The following is a 15,610-nucleotide window of genomic DNA, read 5'->3' as shown; positions in this document are numbered from 1 at the left end:
CTGATGAATGAAAGCCATCTGTGTTTATTTAGTCGAACTCATTGAGTTGAACTGAACATTAATCTTTAATTTGCCTAAGCAATGACATGGCCTCTCCAGATGTATGCATTGCAATGTCACCGACAGTCTCTCCAATCACATCAATGGGAGCGCTGCCATGTTGGGGAAGCGCTTGTATTCGCAACCTTATTCTTTCGGTCATGACCCACACTTCATGACCATAGGCATAGGAACGAAGATTGCTCGTTAGACAGAAAGCTCTGCAGCAAGGGCAGAATCCATTTGTTCTGGCCGACGGGCCGGCCGGTAAACACCGTCGGCCGGTCGTTTTAAGGGAATTTTATTTTATTATTATTTTTTATTTTATTATTTATTTATTTTTGTCCCAGCCCATGGGCCGGCCGGTGCGATAGGTCGGCCGGTCCGTGGGTAGGTCGGCCGGTCGTTTGATATGTCGGCCGGTCCGTGGATAGGTCGGCCGGTCGTTTGATAGGTCGGCCGGAATCGTGTCGCCCCCCTGGGGGCGTCTTTGGGGGTCTCAAGGTTCGGGGACCCCCAGGGACCCCCAAATGGTAACTCTGTCATTTCTCTACCGTTTTGGACGGGGGTGGGCTCGTTGGAATCGTGTCGCCCCCCTGGGGGCGTCTTTGGGGGTCTCAAGGTTTTCCTGTATAAATTGGCCATAGAGAGTGCAGATTTCAAGCAGACTCAACCTACCACCTCTGTTAGTAGTAGAAACGTTTATTTAACAAGGGAGCTTTTCTCTAGCAAGATGCTGCTCATTCACTATACCACACATACAAAGCCATGCCAACTACAACTACAGTCTGCTAGTGTTGGCTAATGAGCCCCTTAAGGGGCATAGGAAATGTACATCAAAGGTCATTGTTAAAATTAACACTCTGGATTTCACAGCGCAGTAGTGCAATAGTCATTCATTTTCCCCATTCCCTAAAGGTTTCAAAGCTAGATTCAAGGCCAAGTCTGTGATCTATACTGCTTAATTCAAAGCCAGATGTAAAGGGTAGTAGCCCAGTTTCATATTGGTGTCAACCACAGAGCCTCATGAGGTGCATGAGGTCATCCTACATTTTATTTGCCATGGATGTTTGCACATGCAACCAAATGATGCGTGGCTTGCAAAGTTAGTTCAGGCAGCATATACTCCAGTGCTTAATACGCTGCATTAATATGTTGGCCTATACAGTGTTATGCAAGACCCATACATCATACGCTGACGTGGCAATCAGCTGACCAATTGGGCGAGGTATTTAAGCTCGCCTAAAGGTCCTTTCAGACAGGCATCAATTAACGCAGATGCTGTCGCCTAGATCAACAACATACGAGCGTAAAAAAACAACTAAACAGAATCCAGGTCTGGTGAGTCACGGACGTGTGCACGAAACGAGCACGTGCGTGACAATTTAACGGGACTGCGCCCGCGTAAATATGGCTGCGTTGTCGCCCCTCAACTTCTCTGCATGTTTACAGATACCCCCACCGCCACCCCAGCACCACCGGGTGTGGGCTCTGCGATTAGTTCTGTTCCCCATGGGCGGTTGTTATCGTACTGTATATCCATCTCCCTGCTCTTAATGTTTAATGATGGCTTTATGATTGTGCTGAGCAGGGAGAAAAATGTACTGTAGCAGCTAGGAACGCCAAGATGAAATATTATATCCACACTTGTATTCTCATTCTATAATAAAATATTGGTTGAAACTATCTGTGAGTTATCTGACTGAACTATAATAGTGACAAGAAGAGAATCAACCTGCTCGATGGAGGTGCAATAAAAGTTTAAAAGTAGTGTAAACTGGTGCTTCAAAGATCTGTGGTACTGGAATACTAGAGAAAAGGCGGCGATCCGAGCACTTGAGGATGAGGAGAGGGTGGAAAAAAATCAAGGTACTTTATTTAGAAAAATAAAAATAAAATTTACTCCAAAAGAGTCTTCATCAGGGCAGGTTCATACAGTACCTGCCCATGAATTACACCACTCAAAAATATAAATATCGGATTAGGAAAAATCGGCATCGGCAGATACTCTAAATCAAATTATCGGGATCGGGAGTAAAAAAAAAAGTGATATGGGACATTCCTAGTCGTCGGTGCCTTGCATGATTTCCTCCACCATCGGTGTGTGAATGTGTGCATGAATGGGTGTAGCACCTTTATCCAAACGCGTTTGGATAAAAGTGCTACATAAATGCACCGGCATTTACCATTTATGATTTGCAGCTTACTTCCTGAGCTACTGCCAGGAGCTCTGGTGCTCATGTGCTGGTGTAGCAGAGTGCAGCAACCCTGACTCTTCTGTTTGACCAGAATGGAACAGAGCCTTTATTAGCATCATCGGTAAACACCTGTGAAGGAAGTAAGGACGGGGCCCCAAGTTCTATTCCAAAATGGGCGTGCATGTGTTGTGCATAATAGTCCATTGAGCGTTTCCCTCCGTGGTCCCACACACAGCTGCTGAAGGACTTTCCCGACGAGCTGAGGGCCGACATCGCCATGCACCTCAACAGCGAGCTCCTCCAGCTGTCCCTGTTCGAGTCGGCCAGCCGGGGCTGCCTGCGCTCCCTGTCCCTCATCATCAAGACGTCCTTCTGCGCCCCGGGGGAGTTCCTCATCCGCCAGGGCGATGCGCTCCAAGCCATCTACTTCGTCTGCTCCGGGTCCATGGAGGTGTTGAAGGACAACACCGTGTTGGCTATACTGGGTAAGTGCAAGGTCAAGGTCATCATCGCCATGAGGGCTTGTGGTGGACATTTTTGTCAAAATTCCATTTTTGCCATGGACACACTTAAAATGAGTTGACAATGATATTACCAGAAACACATAAAGAGCCAGCCCTGAAGGGCTAACTCTGAGAATGTTCAAATGGAACCAAATGGACCCGTGAGTTAAGGGGTTAAGGGGGCCCTTGCGAATGAAACTTTTGGGAACCACTAGTTTGACTGCTAATATGCCATATTGTCATAGTAAATTAGTGTCATACACATACTGAAGAAAACCTTGGAGACTTGGCTTTCCGTAATTGGGTCTTATGATCAACATAAGAACATCATAATGGTGTGTAAAACAGAAAACCTAAAACGTTGCCACGGACACATTTGTCCATGTACAGACATGTTGGTGACCCCTGGGTAAGTGGCCCAGTGCCGAATCAACCCCTTCCGATGGGCCCTGGCGCTACACCAGATCAAAAGGCCCAATGTGATTCGTGTGCGCGTAACAGAATCGAGAACGGCACATTTTTGCGTTTTGCACGCCCAGCGAATTAACGCGCGTGCGTTAAGCGCACCACCAGCACTATCGCCGCTGCTCCCCATAGAGTTAGAAGGCTGCTCCCCGTCCCTGGATCTGCTATTTCTCCTCCCACCGAGTGGTTACGAAACTGTTGGATAACCAAAACACTAGCGGGGGTTCCTGTGTTTGCGTTACAAATCGGTGACCTATGAATACTTTGAACTAGTCTTGCAGAGGGCCCTTGCAAGCTGCGGGGCCCTGGCGCTAAAGCTCCAGTAAGTTCACAGGGGTTGACACTAAGGTCTCAGAGGCACTTGCCCGTCGGGCAAGTAAAGGTCATGTTCTACTTGCCCTCAACTCATGGCCACTTGCCCCCAAAATATATTGTACATTTTGCATTACTGTTTATTTTAACGTATTTTTTACTTTCTACTTGCATGCTTGAAACGTTTCCTTTCCCAGTTGAAAACTTAGAAAATTATGTTTTTGCTTAAGTCACAGGAATAGGCTACAGTAAACAATCAAGTTATGTAAATAGTGAATACTATATTTTATTTTAACAATAAGAGGTTTATTTTAACATTAGAGGTAGCTCTCTTCATAGTTCTTCCATTCGAAGGACACCTCATTCCACTTTCACATAGACCATGTGCATACTATCAGCGTGAGATGATTGTTGAATGACTGGCAACCATTAAACAACGACGTTCTGAAAACACAATAAACCAACCAGTGATGGTATTGTTGTCGGGTTGGGGCGGGTTATATGTCGTCATGAGGCCATGTTTAGATTGTTTACCGATAGGCTGAACATACCGGTCAGCAATAAGTCACGGCAAACTTTGCAGAGAAGGACGACACCATATTCATCTGTTACCCTGTGCTGTAGTAGCAGCCATGGAAACGCCACAGTCCACTGACTCCACTCCTCGTTCTGACTCATTAACTTTTTCTATCGTCACTTTTTTCTCTGTGACTGTGTCCGTAGTATTTTTTACCTTTTCCCCCAGGCTGCTGGCCTGTTTTGGGGGGCTTAAGAAAACTCTACTTCACTCTTCACTCTACTAAAGAAAAACTACTTCACGCATGCTAGTAGTGCTACAGTGTGTGTGTGGTGGTGGCGGCGGTGGGGTTGCTTGGGAGAGAGGCATGCAGGGCCGCAGGGAGAGAGACAGAAAGCAGGGGAAGACGCGAAGGCGGTGCGCAATGACCACGTTCAAGACAGATATATCTCATGTTGTGTTTATAGCCAACTAAACTACGACGTTCACTCAAAATGCACACTTGCCCGATCGGGCAACACGGTAGCAACCTTCAACTGCCCAAATTTGTTTTTGCTTGAATCAATATCTAACAATCATACCGACATTGGAATCAGATGTTATGCAGCCTCTATAGAGCGCAATGCCATGTCCTGACGGCTGCACCCTACGACTGACACGGCCCTGGGATAGCAACGTGGCCTAGCGGAGATCTGCGTTCGAGAGGCACACTTTTCTAGTTAAACCACATTATCTCTGGCATCCCTTTTTTCCCTTATTTATCGTATGCCAAACTGGAGTATCCTTCCTCTCCGATATACATACAGTAGGCATGTCTATTTGCATCTCCTTCTGTTAATTCTGTATTCAAGTTGTGAGAAGCGTGCAAGAATGTTTGTTTTAGCGCTTCCACAACTCAGAACCATGTGTGCTTCAGAAGCTTGCATTGAAAGCAGTTTCGAAAACGTCTTTGACCAAGTAGAATGTTACGTGTGGTACTGAACATCAACCAGGACGAGCACAACACCAACAAGCGTCTGTACGGGGCATTACCATGTGTATCAGAGAAGATAGCAGTAAGGAGGATGAAACTAGCTGGCCACTGCCACCGACACCAAGAACTCCCGGCCAAAAAGCTTGTACTGTGGGAACCAACACACAGGCATCGATCGAGAGGACGTCCTATGTGGACGTACTAAAGAAAGATGCTGGTGCAGAAAGCACAAATGAGCTGGCCAGATGTATGGAGAACCGAGATGACTGGAGACGCCGATGGAGGGCTCGTCTGAGGACAACGTAGAGAGAGATAATTGACAGCGCGTCGCAGATTTTATGCGTTGTGAGCTTGCATATTGGCTATTTATTCCCAGTGCGTGACATAATAGTCTGCAACTAAAATATGAATTGTGCGTAAAGCAATGGATCACCAAGACAAGTCTTTGCACACAGAGCTGCAGACATGGATTGGGCTAATAAACCATCAGGCATTGTACAGAGAGCATCTAAGCAATGGACCTAAGCGATCTAAAGCAATGCATCATCGAGACTGTACTTTACACGGAGTGGCTGACAGAGATTAGACAGTAAACCCCCAGACAGTGCAGATCATCAGACAGTGATGTAGACAGATAGGCTGAGGTACTGGCAGAGCCATTATACCGTGTTGTAAAATAGAGTGGCTGTCACGGCTGCAGTCAATACATCATCCAGCACAGTATCATAGAAGCAGCAGCTAATAAGAGTGTGGGACGGCCACAGAGAGAGCTGGTGTGCACCGCAGAGCGTCGGAAGTAAAAGTACCAATACTGCACTATAGAAGTACTAGTAAAAGTCCGGAATTCAAAATGCACATTATGTTTTTTTTTGCGTCTTTCACCATTTTTATTTTATATTTTTTATAGCGGAACAGACAGTAGGCTGACAGGAAATGGGGGAGAGAGATGGGGGAGTGACATGCAGTAATGACCGTCGGGATTGGGAGTCGAACCCGCGGCACACTGCCAGACCCTGGACTGCTGAGCCACGGCCCAGGCCCAAAATGCACTTTTGATGCCAATACGTCCCTGGGCCCATCATGGCATGGTGTGTAGTCAGTCGATTATGAGACAGCGTTGTAGGCAAACTAGAAGATCTGTTGTAAACCGAGCTTCTGTCAGAGAGTGCGAGGAGTGGATCATAGCAGCTTGATATCATCGCTGTCAGGCAGATCGAAACAATGTATTTTTTAATATTTCATAACTTTTTTTCTTTCTTTTTTTGTAAGAGAATGCCGTATTTTATATTCCTTCCAACTTCACGCAAAATTGGCGAAAAGAGGGCTTTGGAGAATGGCTTCATGTGGAATGTGTTTGTTCTGGGTGGGGTGTTCGTCATTAGGCTGCATTCTGCTGATCATACTCACACAAAATACTCACCCTAAAAAAGTACAATGTACTTACCGTCCACCACTGATGTTAGAGACAGCGTGGTACAGTACCAGTAGCAGCAGAAACATATCTACTGTATGTCGATTCTCTCTCTGCAGCTCCCTTCTCTCTATCTGCCTCATCACTGTCTCCCCAAAGTAGCCTCAAATCCAATATGGCAACTCCAAAGCTGTGTGTGTGTGTGTGTGTGTGTGTGTGTGTGTGTGTGTGCGTGTGCGTGTGCGTGTGTTACCAAAGACCTGTCAGCATGTACTGTATCTTGTATTGTATAACATGACAGACTACCTACTGTAGTACCTACTGTAAATGCAGTGCAGTGTGAGAAACAAAGCAACGAAAGAAGAGAAGAGAAACCCCAGGAGAGAAACCACTCCGAAAATTGTGCCGTGGAAATAATAAGTCGAAAGACTTTCTTGTGTTTGTATCCTTGACGCTTCTTCGATGAACATGATGTAACTTGTTTTTTCCTGTGCCCAAAGAATCTGTTAATTCAAGTATGCATGTTCGGCGGCTAAATTTTTTCACTGACCCTAACCCAAACTAAATAAAATAAAAAGACTAAATATACAGACAATTTCATCAACAAATAAAAACTAGCCTGAACTGTTAGGGAGGGACTGGTGGCGACTGGTGACTGGTGGCTCTGAAAATGGCAGATCTACAACCTCGTAGAAATCGGCTGTTATCAGCATGCAACCAAACCAAAACTATGACTAAACTAAATCACAATTTGCTGTGAAAATTAACACTGGCATGCACATACAGTACATGCATGCATGTTTGCATGTTTAGAGTCCCATATTTACACACTACACATTAATCGTTGCTGTCCGGAGGCAACCTCATAACTCCATTTTAGATTTGTTTCCATAAATCAGTGCTGTTGAACACCCTTTACGCCTGTGTGTTGTTTCGAAAATATTGGAATGGAAAGTAGTAAAAGACGCATTGCACAAAACCTCCCAACTCAAACAAGCTTCCTCCGGACAGCAGAGATATGTTCCTCCGGACAGCAGAGATATGTTCCTCCGGACAGCAGAGATATGTTCCTCCGGACAGCAGAGATATGTTCCTCCGGACAGCAGAGATATGTTCCTCCGGACAGCAGAGATATGTTCCTCCGGACAGCAGAGATATGTTCCTCCGGACAGCAGAGATATGTTCCTCCGGACAGCAGAGATATGTTCCTCCGGACAGCAGAGATATGTTCCTCCGGACAGCAGAGATATGTTCCTCCGGACAGCAGAGATATGTTCCTCCGGACAGCAGAGATATGTTCCTCCGGACAGCAGAGATATGTTCCTCCGGACAGCAGAGATATGTTCCTCCGGACAGCAGAGATATGTTCCTCCGGACAGCAGAGATATGTTCCTGCACACGTTGTTGCAAACGGAGGCCAAGCCAGTCCAATTACAAATGTCTCCTCGGGAAATATAGCCTCAATTATACAGCAGGCCCTGCATTATTTACACTGTGTTGATTATTAATACACTCACAATTAAATACCAAAAAAACCCAGGGAAAAGCATTTGCTTATTGCCAACACTGCTCTGGGCGTCATGCAGACTGACTAATTATAAATTAGCCTAGTAGTATTGTGCATAGTCATCCAATGTTATTATTTATTTTCCAATTACGTTAAATCAAACCGTGTGTGTGTGTGTGTGTGTGTGTGCGTGCGTATATTGGCTTTTGACAAATGGTCTCTCCCCACACATGCACTCGGTAACCATTCCATTTAGCACATCTCCCTGCTTACAGAAATAGATTGTCTCAGTGAGTCAAACGCTTTGCTATTCAAGCAGGTAGACTGGTGTTGATGGATTACTGGACGGCTGGCTCAAATGTAAAAACAGAAAATAAGGCAATCAAAGTGATATAAACAACATTGTGTGCCTTTTATCATTGGTGCCAGCCAGGCACACATGCAGGCACACCGCACACCCCACAAAGTCTTAGAATCTCCGACAGCGTAAAAGCAGCAGCGTTGTCAGTGTCAGTAATTGGGCTTAGCAGAGAGAGAACAAAAACCCTGCAGTCTTTCACCCCTTTAACAACCCATGCCCTGACGAATTCACCCACAGACAGAAAAACTCACCCACAGACAGAAGAATTCACCCACAGACAGAAGAACTCAACCACAGACAGAAGAATTCACCCACAGACAGAAGAATTCACCCACAGACAGAATAACTCACCCACAGACAGAAGAACTCACCCACAGATAGAATAACTCACCCACAGACAGAATAACTCACCCACAGACAGAATAATTCACCCACAGACAGAATAACTCACCCACAGACAGAAGAACTCACCCACAGATAGAATAACTCACCCACAGACAGAATAACTCACCCACAGACAGAATAACTCACCCACAGATAGAATAACTCACCCACAGACAGAATAACTCAACCACAGACAGAAGAATTCACCCACAGACAGAATAATTCAACCACAGACAGAATAACTCACCCACAGACAGAAGAATTCACCCACAGACAGAAGAATTCACCCACAGACAGAAGAATTCACGCACAGACTGAAGAATTCACGCACAGACTGCGGACCCATGTTTGGGTTGCGGACCAATTTTCATGGGTCGACTTTCCCCCGTTTCCTAAATTTATATAATATATTATTTCAAAATATAAAAAAAAAAGTTTAAGCAAATATATCACAACTTTTCATCAATTAAAAACAATGACAACATTTCTCAAAATAATTTTATACAAATTTAACAATCTAATAATTTCTCTAAATAGCTTTAAAAGAAAAGGCTCAAGAAGTATAGTGATAGTGAGGTATTGAATAGCAGATCTACAACCTTGTTTACATGCTACTAGCACTCGTTGACTGTGTTTGTTTGGTTAGCAACATCATCATTTTGCATTTTGAGTGACAAATACTGTGATATCTCGAATCCTCGATGTTATCGACAGTGCGATTTGAGAAAGCCAATTCTATCTTATTGCGGCTTATTATGTGACACTATTGTTATTTTGTTACACAAGAAATCCCAGTAACCTAAATATTTCCCATGAGCTGTTGAGCATGTCTTGCACCCGGCGGGATCGTGCACACAGGTTTACTCTGTTTGAGTACATGTTCACGCCCGCCTCCTACTATTAGTATAGTTTTAGCCCCCCCCCCCCCCGCAAGCAGGGAAAGTCGCGAGTTGTGGCATGACCATTTACTCAAACCCGAAGGAGATTCCTGGGTCGCGGCGGTCACGCACTAATCTTCACTCTAGAGCTTTCTTCCCTCTTGCGTTCCAGGCCGCGGTGACCTGATTGGCTCAGACTGTCTCACCCAGGAGGAGGTGATAAAGACCAACGCCTGTGTCAAGGCCCTGACGTACTGTGACCTCCAGTACATCAGCCTCAAGGGCCTCCGCGAGGTCCTCGGCCTCTACCCCGACTATGCCCAGAAGTTCATCACCGAGATCCAGCATGACCTCACCTACAACCTGCGGGAGGGACACAATGCCGAGGTAGGCACGGCGTTGCAACAGTGTCGATTTCGTCGACTATGACGAAAAATGTTCGTCGACTGCCATTTATCACTGACGAAAACTAAATGGAAACTAAATGAAACCTTAGGCAACGATGACTAAAAACTAAATGTATTGACAATTTCGTCAACAAATAAAAACTAGACTAAAATGTTAGGAAGGGACTAGTGGACAAGAGATCCAGTATGTCATTTTATCCAGTATGTCATTTGTTTAAGTTGGTTACCTGCTGAAAATAGCCGATCTACAAGCTCACAACGCGTCGCAGTGCGACGTGTTGAGAAATGTAAAATCTGTCATTACGACGGCATCAAGGCCCGCCAAAATACATTTTAGTCGACTAAATCAACTGTAGATTTAGTCGACTAAAATCATATTATATTTAGTCGACTAAAACTAGACACTAAAACACAAACATTCCAGGTGACTAAAATGTGACTAAAACTAAAGCTAAACTATTCAAGAGACCATGACTAAAACTAAAATCTAAATTTGCTGTCAAAATCAACACTGGTGGTGCTGCTGCTGCTGCTAAGGTATGCTGTATGAAAAGCCCTTGTCCGGTACAAATGTTATCCTTCTTCTGTGGGAGACTCGTGGTGCCAAAGATTAGACTTGGCACTGCCATTTATCACTGACGAAAACTAAATGGAAACTAAATGAAAACTTAGGCAACGATGACTAAAAACTAAATGTATTGACAATTTCGTCAACAAATAAAAACTAGACTAAAATGTTAGGAAGGGACTAGTGGACAAGAGATCCAGTATGTCATTTTATCCGGTATGTCATTTGTTTAAGTTGGTTACCTGCTGAAAATAGCCGATCTACAAGCTCACAACGCGTCGCAGTGCGACGTGTTGAGAAATGTAAAATCTGTCATTACGACGGCATCAAGGCCCGCCAAAATACATTTTAGTCGACTAAATCAACTGTAGATTTAGTCGACTAAAATCATATTATATTTAGTCGACTAAAACTAGACACTAAAACACAAACATTCCAGGTGACTAAAATGTGACTAAAACTAAAGCAAAACTATTCAAGAGACCATGACTAAAACTAAAATCTAAATTTGCTGTCAAAATCAACACTGGTGGTGCTGCTGCTGCTGCTAAGGTATGCTGTATGAAAAGCCCTTGTCCGGTACAAATGTTATCCTTCTTCTGTGGGTGCCAAAGATTAGACTTGGCGAGAGACCACAAAAGTATACCGAAGAAATCAGTTGGCCTTAAAGGTTTCATGACATTTATTTTCATTTATTTTTATTTTTCGTTTTTCTTTTAGGTTTTATGACCTCAATTACACCCAAAAAACCTGAACTTTGAACATTCAGTGGATTTTCTGGGTGTCTGTGAAGCCTTTTGAGCTGCAATGAAAAGAGGCAAAACAGTGAAAACAGTGACATCTGCTGACAAATCCCATTGTCATATATGGGATTTGCTGCACAGTCAGCAGGAAAATCAGAGCACTTGTTTGAGCCAGAAAACCCCAGATCACAGAAAATCTACTGAATGTTACAAGTTCAGGTGTTTTGGGTGCAATTGAGTTCAGAAAACCTAAAAGAAATTAAGAAATCACAATCCCTTTAACTTTTGGGACGAAATGCACATGAAAATGCTAACCGAAACAAAAAACGGACGTGGCAAAACTTTGGCATAATTGTGCAAGCAAAGCAAGACATATACTGTACCAGTTTTTTTTTTTTTTTTCACTGTTTTGTTTATTCAAGATTCAGGGTATACAGTAAATCAAACAATGACGGTATATGTGACACACCCATACGGAACATATCAAAGAGATTACTGTACCAGTTTTAGTGAAATCATGATTTTTCTTTTCTTTTTTTTTTTGCTATTTTGCTTCCTAAACATGTTTTCTTTCAAACTAAAGCAAAATACACATTAAAAATACAGATTTAGATGTTTATTTTAGCCAATGACAGCTCGTTTTTCTGGGTGAAAATCCACCATCTCTATTTTCATGATTGGTTGTTGGTACAAAGGAAGTGACCATATTTGGATCAGACCACAGTCAGCTCGAGGTCCAGACCTTTCCAAAGATATATGCCATTATATGTTGTTGCCAAGGTTTGGATGAGATATTTGTCTCCAAATAGTGGCTTCAAATAAAACGTTTTGGAATTTTACAATACAAATCTCTAAAGGCCGTTTTCTCAAAATAAGTTTTCCTCATACCTGGGACAAAGAATCTCCACTTCAGTTGAACTCACATACACCAAACGTTCCAGTCTCATTCATAACTATATTCCGCAGACATTTACACATGGATTTGTTGATATATCATTCACAGCCTGATTTACATCACATTTTATACCTAAAAACATGCCGAAAATGGGTTTTTTATGCCTGTTGACACTATTTTCTGATTTGTGGAGTGATAATTAGAGATATAAAAAATCCCATGTGTAATTTTCTTTGTCTCTAATGTGTCAATGAAATGATAATTTTGAACCTGGCTTTATCCGATCTTCAGATTTATCGTCCCGAAATGTATGCAAATTAGCGCATATAATGCCTAATTTGCATATTTAAACAAATAATTTCAGAAAACTTGTTATACAAAAAATCTTATTTTTTATATAAGTAATCAACTGGAGAAGTTTCATTGTGATAGCTATTATTTAACTTTTTTTTCCCTATTCACCTGGGGTGTCTCGCCTTAAATGTCAATGCTAAACACTGAGTAAACACTTTGGCAGGGGGTCCTGCATAATGATGAGTGGCTACCAATCATAGCTATCACTGATTGTCCCTGGTCAGATCCATCATCTGAAGGTCCCTCGACACTATATGCACAGCGGTCACTCGCTCATCCCCTCGATTCCCCTGGTTCACGGAAGTAATTTCTCTATGGAGAATAACATGGGGTGATCTTAATATCGTCTACTATAAGCATTGTGGTCCAAAAATAAAAAGCCAGAACACAGTGTGCTGTATCCTTAGTTATTAAGAAAAGTAAGACATAATCACATAACATTCCAAGTTAACCTTTTTAATTGTACATGCTCAGCTTCTTCAGCATGTGTATTAGCAATTTCACAACGATTAGACACAATGGGGTTAATTATAGATGTTGGCACAACACAACAGCTATATCCCAGCATAGCAGGCAGAGTCACAAAAGTAAAACATAAACCCATTTAGAACTAGTCTTCCATGATGCACTTTTTCTGTCATTTCCTGGCCATTTCAGTGTGAGCTTTTGGCAGCTTATCTCCTTATCTATCACCAACAATATTAAGTACAGCGAGCAGTCATTTAATGTTGTCCACCCACTTCATACAAAAGTCTGCAATAACTCGTCCAAGAGTGGGTTTGTTGTTCATCATAAACCCTGAGGGACTCTGCAATTGTGACAACATTAGGAGCACTGTGCCGTGAAGCAGAAACATGTGTTTGTTCGTTTCTGGTTTCCGAGGCTGTTCTGCAGTGTAGAACATGCCCGCATTTGGAACGTGGGACAGTATTCCCAGATGTTGTCAACGGTCACAGAAAGCCAAGCAGCTTTCATTAGTCTTGTTCTTTTTGGTTTTTGTTTACTTCTTTACACTTTTGTACCATTGCTAAATTAGGGTGAATTAGGAAACAGCTCTTCATAAGTCTGTTGATTTAATTTGATGAAACGTTGAGTAGTTTTTGAGGGGCGCTAGCTGAACACAAACATTAAATGCCAATGAATGGAGAATTTACGTCCTATGTGCCTGAGCAGCCGATTGGCTGTCGGTATGTCTGTCGGTATGTCGGTGCAAACCCTTGGCCAATAAGGGACCACTATTATTGGTGACGTAACTAAGGTATGCATTGTCATACATGAAACATCATACATGAAAGAAAATTGTTTTATTGGATGATGTACGACGATAAGAGTGCCACAATTAAACTCTACATATGTCAGGGCTTTCTCCGACACGTGCACTGACCCTCAACCCCTCCCCCCCCCCCCACACACACACACACACACACAACACACACACACACACACACACACCAAATCTGCAGGTCTACAAGCTCACAATACAAAGCTTGAAGATCGGCATTGTTTTTGCTGAATGTTCACATCCAGAATAGGTTAACCACATTTTATTATTGGCGTGTCATACCCACTGGCACCTCGGCTAGCATATCGTTGCTGTCGGGGAGGAAACCTCATAACTCCATTTTTGAGGTTTTGCTTTTCCCATAAATCAGTACTATTGAACACCCTTTACGTCTGTGTCGAACCTCTTAACTCCATTAGACCCTCAAACTGTCTGCTAAAATGGCTAACTCCACCACCTCTCTCCTTCTCATGCAAGTAATTGACAATATCAACTTTGATGAGGCAGTATTGCACTGTTTATAAAAAATATAAGCTGTTCTTCATTTCCTGAAAAATGAACATTTTGGAGTTTCTTCCCGACAGCAACAATATCCAGGTGAACTCAGTCTTATTGGAACAGCCTGAAAGAAACGTACGTCTCCTCCATTCGGCAACATGCTGAACTATGCCTCATTATCACTGACAAGCCAGTTCTATAATTCACCTGACATGTTCCCTGAACTACCGCACCTGGACCAGTTGTTGTTACTCCAACAATGCGACGGCTAAAATAAGCACACTTTTCAACAACAACAACATCTGGGGTCCCTGAATATCAAGTCACTGTTCTGTGATGCATAGCATAGTGATGAAGCCACTGAACACACGCAAGCACACACGCAAGCACACACACACACACACACACACACACACACACACACACACACACACACACACACACACACACACACACACACACACACACACACACATTCTGCTATACTTCTGGGGACCGTGGATATTCATGGATGCACATTCATTCTCTTTTTTTCCCATTCATAATCTCTAGCTATTGACCATCACCAGTACACTACTGTACCTTATCGTACTCTATTCCATTCCTTGACCACATGAACCATAGTGTCCTTATTCTGCATTGGCATGTCATATACAGGCAAAGATAGGTGCACATTCTGTGAAAATATAAGTATTCTACGTGACCACAGCCCGTCGTCACATTGCGATACGTTGTGAGCTTGTAGAACAGCTATTTTCTGGCAAAGGGATTTGGTGTTGTACACTAAAGAGGGGACCACCAAGTATACACTGTAGACTAGCCTTGAGGGAACCCTGCAGGCAACTGAAGTATCTGACCTCCTGTCCCCTCACATACCTTTAGTATCTGACCTCCTGTCCCCTCACATACCTTTAGTATCTGACCTCCTGTCCCCTCACATACCTTTAGTATCTGACCTCCTGTCCCCTCACATACCTTTAGTATCTGACCTCCTGTCCCCTCACATACCTTTAGTATCTGACCTCCTGTCCCCTCACATACCTTTAGTATCTGACCTCCTGTCCCCTCACATACCTTTAGTATCTGACCTCCTGTCCCCTCACATACCTTTAGTATCTGACCTCCTGTCCCCTCACATACCTTTCCCGTAATCTTACCAGCAGACAAAGTTTTACTTGACCCCCCTCAACACAACGCTGGTGACGGATGGCGACAGGGCTTTCGCTGCTAGAGCTCCACTGCTGTGGAACCAACTCCCATTGGAAATTAGACGGGCCACTTCAGTGTCCACGTTTAAAAGACTTTTAAAAACTCA

At 43.4% G+C, this 15,610-nt stretch overlaps 1 protein-coding gene across 1 annotated transcript in view; it reads left to right on the top strand.

The window, feature by feature from the left end:
• Positions 1 to 15,610, top strand: part of LOC310853918 (voltage-gated delayed rectifier potassium channel KCNH8-like) — a gene marked incomplete at its 3' end in the record, with an annotated part of 69,537 nt that overhangs the window by 46,532 nt on the left and 7,395 nt on the right. Inside the window, exons 10-11 of the mRNA XM_083758390.1 lie at positions 2,473 to 2,722; positions 9,721 to 9,935. Coding sequence (XP_083614516.1) covers positions 2,473 to 2,722; positions 9,721 to 9,935 — 465 coding nt within the window. The remainder of the gene's footprint in view (positions 1 to 2,472; positions 2,723 to 9,720; positions 9,936 to 15,610) is intronic.

This window comes from Protomyctophum parallelum (genome assembly GCF_964188405.1).
Source record: "Protomyctophum parallelum genome assembly, chromosome: 23".
Taxonomy (NCBI): Eukaryota; Metazoa; Chordata; class Actinopteri; order Myctophiformes; family Myctophidae; genus Protomyctophum; species Protomyctophum parallelum.
This window is presented reverse-complemented; position numbering and strand designations above follow the sequence as displayed.